Below are 21,297 nucleotides of genomic sequence, written 5' to 3'. Positions count from 1 at the left end.
ACTATTGTGGAGGGAGGTGCAGGCTCTGACAAAGAAACCTGTAGTGCAGATGCGACAAAAGGTCATTGCCAGACTCTTTAAAACAGTCAGAACAGGAGCCCTACAAGAGGGATTAAGAAAAGTAGTGTAACACCTGGTATTTGTGTATTGTGTTTGTGTTTCATGCTGCAGCCTGCGATCAGTCAATAAAATGCACATACTGCACTAGGAGTTCTCTGATGAGCCTTTCAGTATAACCTGATATGAGACAGTCATCTTGTGCTGTCAAAATTAGTAAGAGTTTATTTATGGTATAGGTAAGGTTTGGATTTTGAATGCACATTAAAATTGTCCAGACTGTTAATGAGAAGATTGAGTTTAGACTGAGACACCAAAGGTGGGCAACCCTTTTTTTACATGTTAGTTCTCTCCTGACCTGTGTCATCTGCAAACTCATCCTGCAAGTCTTTTTTAAAGCTACATCGGCTTTTCCTGACACGGGATTTGCTCTTTCCCCATCCCCTGCAGCATTTTGAAAGGGCATGGGTGGGATGTAGCCATGCATGTTTCCTTCCACTGACACTGTAAGTTTCCTCCCACTGACACTGTTCTTTTGCCGATGGCAGGACCTGCAGAGAGACATAGAGCAGCACACGGCGGGCGTGGAGTCCGTGTTTAACATCTGTGAAGTCCTGCTGCACGACTCAGATGCGTGTGCTAATGAGACAGAGTGTGACTCCATCCAGCAAACCACCAGGAGCTTGGACAGACGGTGGAGAAACATCTGTGCCATGTCCATGGAAAGGCGAATGAAGTACGTCTCCTATTCTTACCTTACAGAAGCCTATTGCAGCAATTTGAGGAAACACTGTAGCTTTTGCCACAAGCTAAATTTTGAGGCGGAGAAAAAAATCCAGAGTTGAAAGTTAGCTTGTGGTAAAACCTTTCTGTTTTTGCTCTCTCAGAATCGAGGAGACCTGGCGTCTGTGGCAGAGGTTTTTGGATGACTATTCTCGCTTTGAAGATTGGCTAAAAGCGTCTGAAAATATAGCAGCTAGGCCTAATTCTTCAGAGGTCTTGTACACACATGCAAAAGAGGAGCTGAAGAAATTTGAGGTGAATTTTTTGACTGCCTTTTTTATGTTCAGTGTCAGGCTGCTGAATACTTACTGTCTGTACAAAATGCCTTAGTCTCTGGAAAACACTGGTTTGGCATTGGTAGTATAGGGAACATAAATAATTTGGTGAGTGTGCAGCTGCTAAATGTCTGTTTGTTTCCAGATTTTTTTTTTTAATGTGGAAAAAACAATACTCTGAATAGACACTTAAAAGTTTCAAGCCTTTTTATAGGCAAGAGACTTTTGTAGTGTGATATTTATTCTTTTCTTTCCTCTCCTAGTGAGCTAAGTTTGAGCAGATGGTTTAAAATACGGGTCTATAAAATCTGGTTTAGTTTTGCAGTTGGAAGGTCTGTTTTTAAGGGAGAGGGCACCATCTCTCTTGATGGATAGTACCCACATCCTGGCTGTTACCAAGGAGTGAGCTCCTCGCTTTGCCTTGCAGGCGTTCCAGCGGCAGATCCACGAGCGCCTGACGCAGCTGGAGCTGATCAATAAGCAGTACCGGCGCCTGGCCCGCGAGAACCGCACCGACTCGGCCAGCAAGCTCAAGCAGATGGTGCACGAGGGCAACCAGCGCTGGGATAACCTCCAGAAACGAGTGGCCTCCATTCTCAGGAGGCTCAAGGTAGTGGCACAGTGGGGTCAGGGAGTGAGGAGCACTCACAGGATGCTGGTTTTCGCCTTCTTTTTTTTGCTTCTGTCAAGGTCGGGATTGAAGCGCTAGAGATGGTGTTTCGTGTTCAGACTTAGATGTCTATTGTTTTTTGTTTATATTACAAGTGGTGAGTTTTACAGCATTCTACTAACAAGCTACAAAATGGCTATCTTTCCTTATAAGGTCTTTTAAGGCTAAAGTATCTAATTAAGAAATGACACCTAAATTATTTTTCCTTTTAACTCAATAACTAATCACTCAAAGTCCACAATGCAGACTTTTCTGTCCTATTACAAAACACTACCCAAAGTCATAAAGAAGGACTAGCCTCCACTCTAAAACTTCTATCTTGCTCTATACATATATTACTATATTCTAGAACTTTACATTTTCTAATTAGTGATATTACACACTTCTGATCAAGCTACACACCCATAATCCCAGTGCTATAAATTTTGGAAGCCTTCTCCAAAGCCTCAGGTCAAATGTAGTATTCTCTTGTGGGTCTATGCCTTTCGGCATAAAAAGTTTAAAATTCTCAGCATCCAGGGTTCCGACAGCAGGGTTCTGCTGGAATTACCCATGAGCAGTGCCTACAGCAGAGCAACTCTCTGTCCTGAGCTACTGGCATAGCAGGGGAGCTCTGGAAGGGTCACTGAGTACATGGCATAAACCTCACCTTGGTAGATTGGTTTTCTGTAGCTGAAGAAAAGCATAAAGGAAGAAAGAGTGCAAATTTTGAGAGGTCAGTTGCAATACTCACTGGTCCTATCACACTTTCTCCTTATCCACTTGTAATGGGTGGATGTGTTCATGCCACTTGCACCTTTCTATAGATGAGAAACAGAGAGACAAAAGGGCCCCAAGTGCCCTCTAGTTCATGCCAAGATGTGATTCACCAACAAGGCATTAAAGATGGAGATGTGATAGAAAGCAGCTCCTGCTGTGCTGCCTGTCTGGTGAGGAATGTTGTTGGAGTGTATTTCAAAGAAGTATCCTGCTCATCAGTTAAACTGATCTCTGTGCAGATACTCTGTGCTGTGCCCTGGGGAAAACTTGTCACTGCCAGATTTTTAAATATAGCAGTGCTGTAAGCAACTGACAGGGAAAACTGTTACCTCCCCAAAGTCAGCGGATGAGGCAGTAAGCAGTGATGGGGTTTGATCTGTGCAGCTATGAATTGTTATATTTGGGATGTTACATGATCCCCTTTTACCACAAGTAAATCCACCCATGAGAACAGGCAAGCTGCGTGTCTCTTAGCAGCTTCTGTGGGACATGCTATGCCAAACAGTGCATTAATTACACTGGCGTGGTCATACATGATCCAGCCTCTCCATTGTAAAAACTGATTTTAATCTCACAGTTTTAATTACTTTAATTAGAGATGGGGGGTTGCTTCCTTTGTTTATCTCTGTTTTAAGTTTAGAACAAATTAGATGTTAAGCCTCAGTCCAAGTAACTGTTGCTGGTATAATGATGTGGGAGAAGGAATGTGTGGAATCAAGAATGTAATTTTATAGAAGCATCTTGAACTGCTAAAATTTTACTCCCTCTTTAGTACAAATAGTGTACTAGTACAGGGCACTGTTCTAGCATCCCTACAGGAAGAGGACAGGCTTTATACATGGCATGCTGCTGTTTGTGTCCTGATGGCCTTTAAGGTGAACAGGAGTTCTGAAATAAAACACCGATTTCAGAGTGCTCCTGTGACCTGTCTCTTTTAGTAGCTGAAGTCTTGTAACACTGGCTCCTCTTTTCCATCCAGCACTTCACCAATCGGAGAGATGAGTTTGAGGGGACGAGGGAAAGCATCCTTGTCTGGCTCACAGAAATGGACCTACAGCTGACAAACGTGGAACACTTCTCAAAAAGTAACTTTGATGACAAAATGCGCCAGTTAAATGTACGTATCCTTCTGAAGCAGTTGTTTACTATAGCCCAGTGATCCTGTTGGTCTGCCCTTGCCTGACAGAATCATCCATTTTCTATAACTTCACAATAGCCACCACATCTCTGTAGGACTATATTTGTTTAAAGACAGCAGTAAATTTTAAAGACGTATTCTCTGAATCAATATTAAGCTGTGCATTGTTTAATTCAGATTCAGTGTTCAGGCTCAGTTCTGTCCTGCCATTTTCTCCTGGCAGTATGTGTCAGTGACAGTGTTATCTGGCTTGGAAAGCAGCAGGTGCTGCTTGACAATAAGAGCTACAATCCTAAATTCAGGCATTATTTTCTGGTACAAATATTTTTTGAATTGGCATCATTGTACAATCTCTCTTCAGAGCTCATGTTTGTAGCTGGGAATTTCAACAGAAATTGGACATCAGGAATGTGCAGTGATTCTAAGGAATAGACTAGTTCTTTACTACATTATATGCTTATTTCTCCTGTCTCCCTGCACTGTTACTGATTTGAGATGTAGATTTACTCTTGTATAGGCTGGAGGCCCAAGCAACCAAACAAACTTCTTTGCTACTGAGAAAAAGATTGTGTGTACCAGCAGAAGAATAATCTCTGATTAGCTGAATTCTTGTATCATGATCCCCTGCAGGCTCAGGACACTGCAGCCATAGTGATGTACACATGGGTGGAAAATGCCATTTCATTTAGAACTATAATTCTGATCATAAAACCTTTGGACCTCTTGAGTAAAAAGATATTTTCCAAATTACATTAGACAACAATGTCAATTGTGCTTGTCTTTCACTGCAGTGAGCTCGAAAACAGGGAGAAACCTTGGGCTAGAAAGGGCCAATGGAGAAGTAATTATTTTTCTTGTATGTTCCAAATAGGGTTTCCAACAGGAGATAATGTTAAACACCAATAAGATTGATCAGCTAATCGTTTTTGGGGAGCAGTTGATTCAGAAGAGCGAGCCTTTGGATGCCACTCTGATTGAAGATGAGTTGGAAGAGCTTCATCGATACTGTCAGGAGGTGTTTGGGCGAGTTGCCCGGTTCCATCAAAGACTGACTTCAAGGGATCCTGTAAGAAGCAGCAGTTGTTTCAATGCTTTGACAAGATTCTGGTGTTTGAATTGCAGTGCTTATTTTGGTTCTTGAATTGAAATTGCTTATTCTTAGCAGTTTGAACTCCAAGGGTTCAGGAGCTCTGGCAGTAGATGTCCCAAGCCTTGCTAAATCTTTCTTGCCAATCCTTTCATGTCTCTCCATCTGCAGAATCTGGATAATAGCATGGAGGTTGTTCATAAGGTTCAGAATTATATAGTTGTGGCTTGAAGGCTTCAAAATGTTTTTGGTGTTTTTAATATCACTTTGTTTTCCTTACCATTAATAATGTGCTTAGAATATATCTTTATGTATTTGTTTGTCCACTCCATCTGTCCACTTTGTTGTGGGAGCCCTGAATGGGGAACAGCATGCACTTTGCTTTTCCCTGGGAGCTTTTAGATTATTTTCAGTTTGCTTGGCCTCAAAAAGAAAGAACATCTGTTAGAAAGCCAGGTAAAGGAAGTAACATGAGCAAATAAGTGTTCACTTCTGCCTGAGCATCATTTCCTGACTGACCTTTCTAAGTCCATTAGGAACTGGGTACTCCTGCAAACTGGAGAGATGCTGTGGTGGTGGTGGAGTGCCTTGAAAGAGGAGAGGTAGCTGCTGATGTGAGGATTGGATTTGGAAAAACAGGGAGAAGGCAGAAATTAAGTCTCCCTTTAAATTTAGGTATATGGTTGCTGCAGCTGACCACAAAACTGTCTTCAGTAGTACTGTGTGGTTCAGTCATTATCTCATTAAGATCTCTTGTCAGTCTTACTAATTTGCACTAATTACTGACTTACAGGGATTGGACGATGAAAAAGACAACTCTGAAAACGAGACAGATCAAGAAGACTCCAGAGAAATCCAGAATGATCCCTGGCATAAGAAAGCCATCACTGAGGGGCCCTCATCGACACAGTCCCTTTGCCATCTTATGCCCCCGACTCAGGGCCAAGAGAGATCAGGCTGTGAGACCCCTGTCAGCGTTGACTCCATCCCACTTGAGTGGGATCACACAGGTGATGTGGGAGGTTCTTCCTCTCATGAAGATGATGAAGAAGCAACATACTACAGTGCTCTGTCAGGTGAGAACCAATGTCCAGCAGTTTGGTTTGACATGGACAGCTGGAGGATGTCCCTGTGTGGGAAGGGAGGGGGATTGAACTCTTGCTCCCACATTGTTGGTTGGTTTTCAAGTACCATTCACAGATGTGAGCAGGCTCATCTCTTATGTGAAGGAAATGGTGCTCTCTAAACCAAGCTTTTGTTTTTAGAAGCATAAGGTTTTAGAAGCCTTAGTGTATAAGAATGTTTGAAAATGGTGCCAACTACTTTGTTCTTTGTCTTTGCTGTCCTTCATTGTTTCAGTTGTTTTTAATAGTTGGAAGATACTGAATAGTGAGGAAAATGACATTATTCTTTTTTCAGATGTAGAAATCACTGAAAACCCTGAGGCATATCTTAAAATGACCACAAAAACTTTGAAAGCATCTTCTGGTAGGCACCTGCTAATGCATGTGTCTGAACATGGCAATCTCCCTGTGCTGCACGCTATATTCCTCAACCTCTCTCATACGTAATGTCTGACTTCCTGCCTTGTGTGGACACCATGTCTCATCCTGTCATGGTGTTCTTACGCTGCAGTATCCACATGGACATTAAAAGCAGTCAAGAACACACCATTTAGATTTTGCCTGGTAAATGCCAAGGTGGTTAACATGCATTTCATTGTACTGATCCAAAGTCTTTTGGTTCTTTCTCGGTGGTTTGCTCTGGGTAGTATCAATTTTTGGTTGTTTCTAATTTTGGTTGCGTAACTACTGAAGGCAGTAGCTCCAACTCTGCGAGTATTTTTTTGTGGTTTGTGCATGACAGAACTATATGTGTCCTGTCTGTTACATCCAGAACACACATTCTCCAAACCATGTCTTAACTTGTTCCCTCTGACACGTTGCAGATGTATGACAGTTATTGTTGGGATGCAAACTTTACAAAACCATGGTGCAGCCTTGTCTTTTGGGTTTTTTTTGAATACTCTAACCTGTATTCAAGCATTTTCCAGAAGAAAACAGAATGTCCCATAACTGCATGGCTCTCATCTCATTACCTTTGAAACACTGTTGATGTTTTGCAAATGTGCATGCTTTGCAAGGAAAGCTGCAAAACTGTCATTTTTATGCCATAACTTGATGCCATTTTATTCAAAGCGCTTTCTAACTTAATACAAAGCAACAGCTTCCTTGTGGAGGTAAGATCTTGCACTCATGGTGTGTGGTTTTGGTTTTGTTTGTTTCAGGAAAGTCTGTTTCAGAAGCTCATCCCTGGCATTCTCCAGGTAGCCCGGTCTGCAGGAAACACAGATATAACCAGGCAGAGATGGCTGGAAATGTGTTGTCTGGACCAGAGACAAGTACTCCCTATAAACCAGACTATGTGAGTTGGAGGCTCTGTGGGCACTGAACCTGTACTACAGAGTCTGTTTGTTGTTCTGTGTAACTCCACCCTCTTTCCTTCTCCAGCATCAAGGAAAAGAATAGTTGAGGTGGGGAATTTTCACTTCATGCAAACTTAAACATTATTTCTGGTGGCTCAGGTTGGACTCCTGGTCAGTCAGGGTCTGGAGGAACTTCCTCTGTTGTCTTAGGGCAAGTCGAGGAGAATTTAACCCCCACAAAGGACAGGGTGTGAATCTCTTGATACTTACTGATGTATTTCCCTTTCCTAAGCAAATTTGAAGAGCCTTAATATGCAACACACCATTTAATCTGCTTCTAGGCACTGAAAAATGTGCCAAAATGTCTTCTAGTCCGTTGGTGCCTCAGCCTTGGTGGATGTTTGCCAGCCATGGCTTCACCAGCAGCTGCCACGTTCAGTGGATCTGGACCCCTTGTCAGCACTCTTCCAGGCAGGGTGGTACTGGTATCTGGCTGCTTTTGTCATCATTAATCCAGTCTCAGAGCCTTGGAGTCAACATTACCAAGACCCACAATACAACAAAGAGCATCAGCAATTGTACATTGTTTGGTACATGTAGTGCAAAAGCAATTAATTTGCCATGTCCACTCTTGTAGTCATTGGCATCACCATGGTGTGTGTTTGTTTACTGGAAAGGCACAGAAAGCCAGTGTAAACTGGTAGCAAAGCTGCAAAAGCCCAGTGCTAAATCTGATGTGCAAGAGCTCAGCAGCAGCCCAGCCACCCCAGAGTAACACAGGTTAGGCTGGACCTTTGACATCCTGTTCACCTGCAGGGTTCACCCACCAAAATGTCATTCCAGGTGAAGCAGCTGAGCTCTGCAAGCAGCAGCAGCAGCAAGGAGAAAATTCCATCTGCCAACATGAGCGACGAGGAGCCCCAAGACGACCAAGAACTTGTGAATTTAGCAGCAACAGAGAAGCAGTCAGGTACAGAGCATTAGGAGTGGCTTTGGGGCTGTGGTGTTTGACCTGTGACTCTGGGAAGACAAAGCAGAGATGGCACAAAGGCAACATATTTGGGAACAAAAAAAAATTTAATGTATTTTGCCAAATTTCAAAGTTTCATGGAGCTCCCTTCTCATCTGGCTCTGTCCAGCCCATGGGTGCTGTTCAGAGCTTTCACATTTTCTGCCAGAATTGAGATTTTTCTTTCATAACATTTCTGTCTCTTTGCTGCTTGTAGTAAGTGGGAACAATTTCACTTTTGTCTGATACTGAACACTTCAGGGACTTCTAATCAGATTTCAAACCAAAGGTTCTGTCTAAAATCATATTGCTATGTGGAGTTATTGGTACTCCATATAAAAAGATGCTACAGCTCCCATTTACAGAAATGTTTGTTCAATGCTGGTAATGCAATCTGTTCTTCAGTATCTTTACAGTGGTCCTTTCATGCAGACAGACCAGCAAGCTGGTTCTCTTGACCTTTTAGGACCTCATTCCTGGTTTCAGGTGCTTGAGATTGTAACACATTGTACTGCAGTCACAAAAGCAAGTCATGTGATAAAAAGAAGGCTGCAGCTACATGCACCAGCTCACTTACTTTGTTACTCTGGTCTCACAGATAGTCCAGGGTTGTGTCCCGTAGGTGGGATGAATAGGAATAACCTGAGAATGGTTTAGATGTGCTTTCAGAAAGTGTCAGTGATCACACAGGTGGCATCTCCATGTCCTTTAGCACTGATTTGATGAAACAATCATTAAGAGTCGTTAGAATGGTTTGGGTTGGAAGTTATCTAGATCCAACCCCCCTCCCATGAGCAGGGACATCTTCCACCAGACCAGCTTGCTTGAAACCCCACCCAGCCTGGCCTTGGACACTCCCAGGGATGGGGCAGCCACAGCTGCTCTGGGCAACCTGTGCCAGGGCCTCACCACCCTCACAGTAGGGAATTTCTTCCTAATCTTTAATTTAAACCTGCCATCCAGCAGTTTAAAGCCATTATCCCTTGTCCTGTCACTCCATGTCCTTGTCAAAAGTCCCTTTCCAGCTCTCTTGGAGCCCCTATAGGCACTGGAAGGGGCTCTAAGGTCTCTCCTGGAGCCTTCTCTTCTCCAGGCTGAATAGCCTCAAATCTCTTAGCCTGTCTTTACAGGAAAGGTGCTCTAGCCCTTTCATCGTCTTTGTGGCTTCTTCTGGGCTCTCTCCAGCAACTCCACATAGACATAAAACACAAACCCAGGTCCTAACTGCTGGATCATATTTGTCCCATGCTGAATTTTGGTGTTCACCAAATCGCAGCTGGGCTCCTTGAATTCTGTCTCCTTAGTTTTGGTCTGTTCTTCCAAGTGAATTAAAACATCTCCAATTGATGTCATTAAAATTCTGTGTAGCATTGCTATGTGGGTAACTTGACCAGCAATATGAAATTTAGACACTGCAGAATCTCAAGAAAATATGTGGTTGAATTACACTAATACATTACAGCAGTTAATTGATCTCAAGTAGCATGGAAAATAATTTTCTTGCAAAACTTCTTGCATCTGTTTTACACACTCCTTCCTCTACTGAAGATTTAAATGTTTTGGTTTTTTGGTTTTTTTTTCCTGTGATTTGCAGGCATTATTGACAGGTGGGAGCTCATCCAAGCTCAGGACCTCAGAAATAAACTTAGGATGAAACAGAAATTGCAGCAGTGGCAGCAGCTGGACTCAGACCTCAGTGACATCTCTGCTTGGCTTGATAAAACTGAGCAAGAGCTGGAAGAGCTGCAAAAGGTGAAGCTTCCAACCAGCATGCAGGCACTGGAACAAAGGGTCAAGAAATTGAAAGTAAGTTATGGCTTACTGAGAAGAGAGATTTCAAGATGCTGATGTTTTTTAATCACCGTGTTCTCCTGGGATCAGTTGGCAGCATGGATGCCAATAGCAATTCTTGTGCTACAGGGGAACTGAACTGCTCTCAGCTGAGAGGGCTAAAGAGGGTCTTAGGCAAGGTGCTTCTGTCTGCCTGTACAGAGATTGGCAGGCAGAAATAAAAACCTTTCCACTTCTCCCTTTCTGTTTTCTTGCATGGTGATATCAACATCTTTTCCTTGTGCCATTCCCCTCTGTGCAAACCAGAAACAGATTGAAAATTAGCCAGGTCAACAGGCTGCAAAGTCTGGGCTGCTTTTTTTTTTTTAAATGAATTAAGGGTGGGGTGTAATTCCAGCAGGAGACTGACAAAGATCTGCTCTAAAGCTGTGGTTTCTGCAACATGAGCCAGCAGGTTAGCAGGGCTCATGTAAGTGCTGGGGACCTGGGACTCAGGCAATGAAATGCCTCAGGTTCAAGTCTGAGAGAGCAAGTGTTCCTAAAATCTGTGGAAGTGCAAAATCCCTTTGTGCTCACCCCTCACCAGCTGCCCCATGTGGAGTCACCCTGAGGCTACTGGTCAGTCTGGTGTCACCCTTGGGGTGATGCTGACAGACAGGACACTGCAGGACAGAAGAGGGATTTCCTAGGCATGCTGAGAGTATGTTTAAGCCTGCATGTCCTGGAGTAGTTATTAGACCAGGGACAATGACTCTGCACTCCAGTAAGATGAGCTCTGACTCCTTCAGCCAGTCTGAATTAGGCACCAAGCCCTAGGAAAGGTTTAATGGTGCCTCCAGAGTGGAGGGACATGTTTCCCTTCAGCCTGGAGTTGGGTGTCTGACCACCTCAAGTAGCAGAGCTTCACTTCTCCTTTCTTCTGCATCTGCTTAAGAGGAGTCCAGCTGGCTGTAAATCCCATTTTCAGACAGTTTGGCTTTAGAGGGGTGTTAAAAGAGCCAGTGTGCTCTAAGAAGTGAACTTCATGAGGTGTCAGGACATCCCAATTGCCTGGGATAAGGATAAAGCCAGTCTGCCTGCAGAGTGGCTTACTGGTGTTCAGAAGTCTGTTTGCTTTGTCTGATATTAAAAGAAACTTTATTGCCTGGAGGAGAGGGGGACAGGATCCTTTGATGGGTAAAAAAAAGTAATTTAGACCAGCAGTTTTCTACAAGTGGAACTCAGATCTTGAGATTGACACTCTTGGATAGAAAGGCTGCTGGGAAAAGCAATCTGAGCTTTATGGCTTGTGGGATTCATCCTACAGCTCTAACTTCTCTACTGCAAGAGCAGCTTGGAAGAGATGAGTACCCTTGATTCAAACTGTAAACTAGAAGGTACAAGGAAGGTATTGTTTGGCATTCTTTTTTTTAAAAAACCTTCAGAATACAGGGTCAGCCTTAACATAAAGGTGGTTAGATGACATGACCATGACTGCAAATTCCATATTATTTCCCCTACAATTCTAAGGGAGAGGAGGAAAGCAGGCAGGACTGCCTTCTGGGGGGCCCTTGAGAAGTCAGAGAAATGGGCTGATAGAAATTGAGACCAGAGAGAAGAAAAATAATTTCTCACAATAGGGGTGGTCTGATGTGGGAAATAGTAAAGGTGAGATTTTCAAAAGGCTGGGAAAAGCAGGCCTTAGAAACAGAAAGAGCAGAGAAAACTCAAAGCTAGCTGCAGCTGAAAGTCTGAAAGTAGAAAAAGTTATAAAAAAACTTATAAAAAAGTTATAAAAAAGTCTTTTTATAAGACAAGCAAGCATTGTGTGAAGCAGCTGTACGTGTACTTTTAGTAACTGGCTAGAAGAAATTTCTGTAAGCTTTAACAATATATTATTAACTAAAAGTTCTTAAAATATTCTGTAGCAAAGAGGTCTTTGGCTGCTGCTGGCTGTACGTGAGGTTTGCCACCTTTTGTTGTCTCAACCATGTAATGAGTCTGATGCTGCAAATAAAAGCTCGAGGAATGTACCCCAACAGTCTCATCCTGTTTGTGAAAAAAAAAAACCTCCAAACACCATCTGTTGTGGAACCAGGGGCCCAGAGGGGGTGGGAAATCTCCATCCTGTGAGATACTGAAAATTTAAATGGATGAGGCCCTGAGCATCCTCCTTGGAGTTTGAAGTTGGTCCTATGTGAAACAGGAGAAGAGAGTACAGACCTCCAGATGTCCCTGTCAACATTATTCTAGGATTCTGGGGTGGTAAAACCTTTATCAATTAGGAGAAAATATCATGTGATGATCAATGGGAGTATTTGTCCAAATGTTAGGGAAAGAGACAGCTCAGAGGAATTGAAAGGCAGATGTAGATTAAGCCATAATGCCTGTAACTTAGGGAGAAGCAAAAGCCCAGTCACTCTTATATTCTTCAGAGTGAAGGTTTTGGCTTTAAAAATACCCAAACATAAACCTACCTCAATATGTTTCTTAGCAGTATTAAAAAGTCACCAGATTCAAACATCCTTCCCCAACACCTGTGATATTTTTGAGTGTGTGGTTTTATTGTAAATAAATATATTTTTCATCATTCGTAAAAACTCCTAATCTTCTTTTTCTACCAGGACATGCTTAAAGCATTTGACAGCTACAAAGCAGTGTTGCTTTCTGCTAACCTGAGCAGCAAAGAATTCCAGAAAGCAGACAGCACAGAGTTCAAGGAGCTGCAGAACAGGCTTCGGAAGGTCAACTTGCACTGGGAGAAAGCAAATCGTGCACTGGACAACTGGAGGAAGAGTTTACAGCAAGCCTTACTGCACTGCCAGGTACATACCACGTGCCAGCTTGTAAGGGAAAACTCTTTGGGATTCTGTTGAGGAGAGGGCAGAGGGATAATTCCTGCACATCAGTGGAATGGTAACTCAAAATCCAAGATACTTTGTTTCCTGATAAAGTTGCCTCTGATAGATTGAAATGGGTTGGTAAAAATACCTGTCAAGTGGATAATGCCCTTTTGCTACATAGGTTTCTGTACCCTCACTAATTGTCAATTTGTGGCGGCTCTGTCTAATCTGAGATGGGCGTTTTGTTTGTAGGTGAAGGCATTGCAAAGGTGTGTTTCCTCTTATGCCAATCTTTTTGTTTCTCTAGGATTTCCACGACCAGAGCCAAAAGCTAATCCTGTGGTTAGCAAGTGCTGAAAGCCGGAGGAATGAAGCACAAATCACAGATCCCAATGCTGATCTCAATACAGTACTGGAATGCCAGAAGGAGCTGATGGTGAGTGTAGTCTTAACTGCAGCACCTCAGCTCTCAGCACACACTGAAGAGCAGGATATTTTTGTCTCACAGTGTCTGCAGCCTCTCCTCAGACCTGCTGTACTCAGGCATGTGGATGGTTTTGAAATTGACCAAGATATTGCATTTACAAGGCACTTCTCCATAATTACTCATCATAATAAAGTTGCTTATGAGCAGTCTTTATGCTGGAGCAAGACTTCCAATTTCCAGAATATAATGTCTTCTCTATATGAATTACCTGCTGCTAGAACTATTTTTAAATGTTAGTTCAAACAGGTACAACCAGTCTCTTCAAGAGAACTTCATTTCCTATGTAGCTGTTATAACCATTCCTGTGCCTTGTTGGTTCTCAGGCAGGTTGTGTTCTTTAAAGCCTTCCAGAGTTCCTCCTTTTGGGAGAACATCCATAAGGCTGAGGGTAACAGTCTGTTGTGCTATTTTTTGTTTATTCTCAGCAACTGGAGAAAGAGCTGCTGGAGCAACAGCTTAATGTAAACTCCCTCCAAGAGCTCACTGCTTACCTGCTGCTGAAATCAGATGGTGATTACATTGAAGAGGAGGAGAAGGTCCATGTAATTGGAACGAAACTGAAACAGCTGATTGAACAAGTCTCTCATGACTTAAAAACAATACAAGGGAATCTGGTGAGTTGGAATTTAAATACTTGTTTTTGGATCTTCCTTACTGGAAAGAAATAGCATATTAGGGTGAAGGTATTTATAAAAAGCCTGACTTAAAGCTTGAGTGCTTCCACCTTGATAAGCTGAAAAAAGAACAGTTCTGGCTGTTGGAACAACTTCAGCACCCCAGGGCTAGTACAGTATTTAAACAAAGGGGTTGTGCTGCCTCTGTCCTCAAGGGGTTTGAAGAGCAGAGAGCATAAAGCTCTGAGTCAGGCTTTTGGTCAGGTCTTTGGGCAGGAGGTTGGACTAGATGAACTTCCTGAAGTCCCTTCCAGCCTGAATTTGTGTGATCCAAACCAGGTATCAGGCTAGAAGTGTGTAATGAACGTGTAGGAGTTGAAGGTCTTAGCAATGGGTTGCTGATCCTGAGGCCTGTCAGAGATATTTCCAAGTTAATTTCTGTATGCACCCATTCCATTGTAATTCCTTCAGGCTGGGCATGTAATTCCTTCAGGATGGGCACTGTAAAACATTTCTTTATTCTGGGGAACTGGTTATTTTCAGGTGAAGGGGCAGTGGGCTGTGCACCTACAGAGGCAGTGAAAGGTGGTTCTTTGCACTTCATTTATTGTCAGTTTTGAATGTGCATTTTAAAGAGGAAGGTGGTGTTATCTTTCAGGATACCAAAACATTCCTGCTAGTTCCAGATGACTTAGACTCAGGAGTCTATAATACAGAAGAAGAGAAATCCAGTCCTGCTGTGAAGAAGGCAAGTATTTTTTTCTAATATTTTGCTATCAGCATATAGTGTATTTTGATGTATTTAGTGTGAAGTTCCTCAGGTATAATCATTTTACCTTTTAGGTCCATGTACCTTATTACAGCATTTACAATCAGACCTTAAAGTCTACAGCTGTCTTTTCAGAGAAATTCCTTGTGGTTTCTGAAACCTGGATACTAAAAGCTGTTTCTCTCAACAGATGGCCCTCAGGAGAACAGCTGATGGCAGGAATGACAGCAGCACAAGGTAGTATTTTATTTATGCCTGATCTCTTGAAAAATAGTGAATATGGCAGAGATGAGCTGCAGAAACCTGGGCAGCTGTTCCTTGTAGGTTGACACATGGGGGGAGGTGATTTTTGCCTGTTGAGTTCCCTCTACCTTCCAGCTCTGGGCTGCTCCTTAGGGAATGGTTTCCTTTAGCACTCCTGCTCCAGGACCTCTGCAGTGATGTGCAACCCTGGTTTGAGAAAATATTTTTTTTGCCAAGTAGGGGATATTTCAGGTTTAAATCCTCCTTTAATTCCACCAGCATGCCTGGAAAAAGAAACTTGCCCCTGAGAGCCACTTGTTACAAACAGACCATGAGGGACAAAGGGAGAACTTAACCCTCAGCCCACTAGGGCCTGTTCAAAGGCTAGATCTCAGTAAGCCAGGGCAGAGAAGAACTTCATCAGTGTAAATTATGTCTTTCCTTTGTCCTTCAACACCTATTTGGAACGACCTGTTTGCCTCCTGGGAAAAGTTACGTTTTCATCTGAAAATAGGGTAAAAACAACTTGTTTAACTCAAACCCTGAAGTGCCTTGTTCTTTGTTTCTCCTTTTCAGGAGTGAAAGCCATCCAGAACCTGTGCAGGCAAACCCTCGGTCTCCCTCGTTCTTCTACCGGGTGTTAAGAGCAGCTTTGCCTCTCCAGTTGTTCTTCCTGCTGCTTTTGCTCCTGGCTTGCATGATCCCCTCCTCTGAGGAAGACTACAGCTGCACCCAGGCCAACAACTTCGCCCGCTCCTTCTACCCCATGCTGCGCTACACCAACGGGCCCCCCCCCACCTAGGACAGCCTGCACTCACACCAAAACACTCTTGGGTGGTGCTTTTTCCTCCCATGCTGCTCTAGCATCAATCAAGCAGTGAGTTTCACATCTCAAAATGTATATCTTGACAGAATTTCAGCGTTTTTGTACGGGAAACAAAACTTTTTCTATAGATTTTTTTTAAACTGTAAGCAACACACTTTATACTTTGATGCAATAGATACACTATTTTATAGGGGCAGTGCTCTTAAGCTTGCAAGGTGTTTGGATACTGAGTTCTTAGATGCAGAAATGACATCACAGTAATCTTAAACATAGCAGTCTGTCTTGGGTGAGCATGACAAGCAGGTGAAGAGGGACTTCATTTAATATGATTTCTGCACACACACTTCACATTACTTGTATCTTTTGGTACTGTAGTCACTTGGTGGAAACAAAAAAATTGCATATTTTTGAATCTCTGTTGTTGTGTTTTATTCATCTAACACGTTCGATATCATGATGCACATTTGTTTTGTTTGACATAAAGTGTTCTAGTAGTTAGGACTGCTGTGTTGTCTTTTTATACCACCTTTGAAATAAGGAATTCCTGCATTGCATGGAAATGGTTTATAATGCACATATTTTCTAGATGAACATGATTATGTAGACTATCCCTGATGTATACAAATAGTGCAATGACTTTTTTAATGAAAGTTTTTTTTCCAGTTTTTAACCTGCTGAATAGTGTACAGTACCTTGGGAGAGAATTGTGCATTTTTATAAGCTTTGTTTTTAAAATGAAACTGGCCTGTGAGCAATGGCTGGAGAAACACTGTGTACAGTCAGCATTGCCACTGCCCCTCTGTTGTACAGTTTGAGTACTGTCATTAAAATTTTGCCAATGTCTGCAGGACTGTGGGTGTGTCTGGTGGGGGGGACCGGTCTCATGTTCCCTTCCACTCCTGTTAGAGTCAAGTTCTTTGCCTGCTAAAGGAGTGGTGCTGGGAGAAGCACAACCACTCCCTTGCTTGTCGGAGCAAGAGATCACAGATCCAGCAGTGGGACCTGTGTTCCCTGGCACAGATCCTGATCCTTCCCTTTGCAACTGCTTTCCTGGAGGAAGAACAGAAAGTTGAACCAGTTCATGCTTATTACTAGTTTGAAATGCTGAACTATTTCCTACTCTGGACCTGACTTTCTGTAGTGGGAGTGCTGGAGTGGGGAGATGCATGTGGGGGAGAGCTCAGTGCAGTAGTAAGGGCTTTGGTCAAAAGTTTTTGTGTGTGGCAGTGAAAGTGGCCCAGGAATTAGCCACTTTCTGCAGTGCTTACCCATGGAAAATAAGGTCTCTGATTAGCCTGTGAGTGTTCTCCCACCCTTTCTACACTTGTCACCACTGGTGGTTGCTGATTCCCCAGCTTCTGGCAGGGGGCTTTACAAAGCCAAACTGCTTTGTCCTCTTGTTCAGAAAATGACCAAACCAGCAGCTTTTTCCCAGCCATGGTGGCAAATCCACTGTGGTTTATTTCCAGGACATTAGAATAAACTCATGAGCTGTGTTGAGGTGCCAGACTTGAGGTGACTTGAGGTGCTCCAGCATCAATGGCTCTCACACTGAGGCTGTATCCAGAGGTGGATTCCCTTCACCCCTCCCTGCACACAGCCACACATACTGTCCTCTCTCCCTCTGCAATCATTGTTTGATATTTTCAAAGCAATTACTTTAGGATGGAGCTCATTTAAGTTTCTTCCTTTGTAGAAGTGAGCCAACTCTAACCATTATTTCATTGCCAGGTTGTCACAAATGCCCATGCAGACCTTTCTGCCAAGAAGTAATAGGCAGTTGCTGACGTGATATTCAGTTCTTCTTCCATTAAAGAACCTATGCAGGGGAAAAAATTGAACAATGTTAAAAGGTCTAAGGAAAATTTCATAGCCTACAATTTCCTTTCATTATGAACAGTTATATCAAATTGTTGAGCTGAAGTAATACATAAAAAAGAAGAGCTTTCAAGAAATTATCTCAAAATGTCACTAAAAAACAATGTCTGGGAAATAGCTTAAATCTTTTTTCTTCCACACCTATTTTAAATAGTTTTATTTCCAATTGATTATAATCACTGCACAGTATGCTGACACTGAAGTCTGCTTTAAACAAGTCATTTTATATCCCCAACAATTTCTTTGTGTCATCATCTCTCTTAGGATTGGGTTGTTAGTGTCCAGGGAAGGATTAAAAAAATATTTTAAAGAGAGGGCAGATGCAGTAGTGAGAGCAATTCATTATGGTTGTGCACATGCATTAAGAAATCCAACCAAGCCAAAACTAGTCTTGAATTGAAGTCTTATTTTTTGGCAGTAAGATGAGGCCTCTGTCTGTTGTCAGCTATACCCACCCTGCTCCAGCACAGTCAGCAGCAGTGAGAACGCTGCAGGGAGGTTTTGGAGCAACTCCTGGTACCTAAAGGGGCCCTACTAGAGAGCTGCAGGTGGGCTTCTTACCAGGGGATGTAGTGGAAGGACAAAGGGTGGTGGCTCTAAACTAACAAAGGACAGCTTTAGATTAGATGTTAGGAAGAAATTCAGTGCTGTGAGGGTGGTGAGGTGCTGGGATAAGTTGTACAAAGAAGCTGTGGCTGCCCCATCCCTGGAAGTGTTCAAGGCCAGGGTGGATGGGGCTTGGAGTAACCTGGGATGGTGGAAGGTGCCCTCAGTCACTGAGCACACACATTACATACTCTTGAGACCAGGTTGAGCTCAGCTGCAGGAGAGAAGTTAACAAAAAGCCATGTATTTTACATTTCATGATTAGTCAGGCACCAATCCATAACAAAGAAACACAGCAGCAGACAAATGCCATCAGTTCACAGAACTAAAGACAGCTGGGGGAAAGGAAGGGGCTGGGCTGTTGTGGGGTTGTTTTCATGTTACCATAACATATAGTATGTGCTTTAAAAGTCAACACTTTCAGTTGGGAACCCGTTTCCAGTACAAACTCACAGAGAGTGAAATGCTGAAACTAAAATGACTGGACTCAACAAAACCTCTTGTGGAAAACAGGCACAGGAGATGTGGAGTAAGCACTGGTAATGGCTATGCCAGCTCCTCTGTGACACTGTGATGAGTGAAGATGGCTTTGTCTGTTGAGGCAGTAGCAGCAGATGTTGGCATTTTTATAGCAGTCTCTTTTTTTGTGCACTTAATCAAAATTGCTAACACTCAGCAATACATGAGGGGTGTAGTTGACTCTTAAATGTAAAGATGGAGTTAAATAATACAGAGATCATAAATAAAACTAAGCTTTAGCAATGAAAGTGCCATTTAAGGCACCACACTTCACTTTAGTAGTAAAATACTGTGAAAAATTAATGTAAATAATACTTATGTTCCACATTGTAGCAATCCACTTGCTTTTCATGCTCCCATTTACAGCAGTCTCTTTAGAATTTGTTTGAGCCCTGGGTCAGCACAACAGAAGACCATATCTTACCTGCTTTGCTGACCCATTATCTCACAGGATCTTAGTAATCTCAAAACATTTTTTTCTGAGATGGATGGTGATGATAGCAAAGGTTTTTCCATGGCTTCTAGGTCTGTCTGTATGGAAGTGTGAAAAGATAGCCTGGGGTAAACTTAGAGGAAGCTGAGAAGTTATGTTTGCATCCCAAGAGCACAGAAATGAAAGGGTAAAATGCAGTTGCTACTCCCTGGCTGGAACGTGGTTGACATGTTCAAAACTATTCCATGGTGAGTCCCCACACCCACAATCTGTACCCATGACCTCCTAAGGGGGCTGGAGTGGAGACACCTGGCCAAGCTCTGTAGAAATCCTTGCAGGGAGAGGAGCTCTCCAGGGACACTTGGAGCAGATTCCAGTACCTGAAGGGGCTACAACAGAGCTGGACAGGGAGTTCTGACAAGGGCATGGAGCGACAGCACACTGTGAGGGTGTTTGAGACAGTGAAACAGATCATCCAAAGAAGTTGTGGGTGCTCCTTTCCTGGAAATCTTCAAGGCCAGGTTGGATGGAGCTCTGAGCAACCCGGTCTGGTGGAAGGTGTCCCTGCCCATGCCAAGGGAGATGGTCGCTTCCAACCCAAACCATTCCATGGTTCTTTTATAAAAGTCCTAACAAGACAAAAATTCTTACCTCAGAAGAGGAAGATCACAGGTAACAGCTCAAACAGGATCAACAGGCAACTTTCTGGGGCTCACTGCATTTTTATGCTCTGCTGAACGACTGTAATGATGCAAATACAACAAATAGCTTTCATACTCCCCAGCTCATCAAGGGTAAAATTAAAAATTCCAGCACTTAAAACACCTAAAAGGATGCTCTGCTTTCACCATGATGATCCCTGTATTGATCTGTCATTTAATCAGCAAGTAATTAACATAATATGACTATGGAAATATGCACATTTATTTAAAAAAAAATCTTCAAGTGTTTAGTTTACCAACCTGTCTTAGTTTGCTGTTTTATAGGAGCACTTACCCTGTTGGGCACTATCTCAAGGGAGAATGTTTCAACACATCTACATATCTCCCCCACACTCTCCTCTCTTACTGGAAACATTACAGCACTAAAAATGGGTAATTTGAAGGAAGACAGAGGCATGGAAAAGGTCTCATATTCCTGGAGACAAAGCATTTCACCTGTATGAAAGCACTTTTCAAAAAAGAAGAAGAACAGCCAAGATTCTTTTACCATCTGGTTCCAGTTCCAGACTTGAGAGGAAGCTCAGCATGTTTTCCTCATGTGTGCTGTTAAAAAATTTGACCTTCCTTCCTTTTCATTTTTTTTTTTTTTTAAATTCATGACAATTGTCCCTTTTGCCCAGGCCAGGTTTGCTCACCTCTGTGAACATCCCAGAACTGCAGCACCATTTCTCCAAGCAGCAGCAGCCTCCCCTGCCAGGTCCCAGCAGAAGCTGAGTCACAGCCAAGCAGTGAAGGAAAGCAGTGAAACAGCCCCTCCTCAGAGCCCCTCGTCCACACTGAGACTGGAACAGCCCCAGTATCCCAGTGGAAGCACAGTGGGGCAGGGACAGGGATGTCCACACCAGGAATGCAGCATCTGAGGCAGTCTGGGGGATCCAGACCTGAGACAAACCCAGCATCTCTCCCAAGAGAGCCTCGTTCAGCCAGTGCCACACGCCTCCCTGTGCTGCTGGAAATGAGCATCTCCTCCTCACCCCAGTATGAACACAGCTACATTAATCCAGACTCCACAGCTCTTGACTCTCACCCATTTTAAAACATCATTAGTAACTTTTAATAAAATCATGTTCAACAAGACAAAAAGTCGGTTAAAATCACATCATATTCCTATTTGCACTTGACTAATAGCAACGTATATGAACACCACCACATAGCACAAAACTGCAGCATATCCCTTTTACAGTCAATCCACAGCAAATTTCCATCTAGAAGGTAATTTCATGATTTGTACCCAGTCTTTCCCGTTTTCTCTTCAAAAGGTTTGTTCCAAGATTGTACACAAATTTAGCACTTTTAAAGCAAAACGAACAAATCACTTAAACATTTCTTTGAAAAACTGTATTAAACCAAAAGATTACACAGGATAAGGAAAATCAGAGAAAGA

At 42.9% G+C, this 21,297-nt stretch overlaps 1 protein-coding gene across 4 annotated transcripts in view; it reads left to right on the top strand.

Annotated features, from left to right (window-relative positions):
* The window catches only part of SYNE2 (spectrin repeat containing nuclear envelope protein 2), a 167,322-nt gene extending 151,155 nt beyond the window's left edge, over positions 1 to 16,167 (top strand). For 3 of the 4 annotated variants that reach the window (XM_041398933.1, XM_041398943.1, XM_041398924.1), the window contains 16 exons: positions 606 to 793; positions 945 to 1,095; positions 1,543 to 1,725; positions 3,524 to 3,661; positions 4,554 to 4,748; positions 5,563 to 5,845; positions 6,189 to 6,257; positions 7,057 to 7,193; positions 8,038 to 8,164; positions 9,798 to 10,009; positions 12,598 to 12,798; positions 13,124 to 13,252; positions 13,729 to 13,917; positions 14,576 to 14,665; positions 14,877 to 14,923; positions 15,506 to 16,167. In XM_041398933.1, the coding sequence (XP_041254867.1) occupies positions 606 to 793; positions 945 to 1,095; positions 1,543 to 1,725; positions 3,524 to 3,661; positions 4,554 to 4,748; positions 5,563 to 5,845; positions 6,189 to 6,257; positions 7,057 to 7,193; positions 8,038 to 8,164; positions 9,798 to 10,009; positions 12,598 to 12,798; positions 13,124 to 13,252; positions 13,729 to 13,917; positions 14,576 to 14,665; positions 14,877 to 14,923; positions 15,506 to 15,731 (2,565 nt within the window). In that variant the 3' untranslated portion in view covers positions 15,732 to 16,167. Of the gene's footprint in view, positions 1 to 605; positions 794 to 944; positions 1,096 to 1,542; positions 1,726 to 3,523; positions 3,662 to 4,553; positions 4,749 to 5,562; positions 5,846 to 6,188; positions 6,258 to 7,056; positions 7,194 to 8,037; positions 8,165 to 9,797; positions 10,010 to 12,597; positions 12,799 to 13,123; positions 13,253 to 13,728; positions 13,918 to 14,575; positions 14,666 to 14,876; positions 14,924 to 15,505 lie in introns of those variants that run through there. The other variant, XM_041398950.1, reaches the window with a different exon arrangement.
* Positions 16,168 to 21,297: the final 5,130 nt, after the last annotated feature.

This window comes from Onychostruthus taczanowskii, unplaced genomic scaffold, assembly GCF_017590055.1.
Source record: "Onychostruthus taczanowskii isolate IOZ18803 unplaced genomic scaffold, ASM1759005v1 scaffold1, whole genome shotgun sequence".
NCBI classification, from domain to species: domain Eukaryota; kingdom Metazoa; phylum Chordata; class Aves; order Passeriformes; family Passeridae; genus Onychostruthus; species Onychostruthus taczanowskii.
This window is presented reverse-complemented; position numbering and strand designations above follow the sequence as displayed.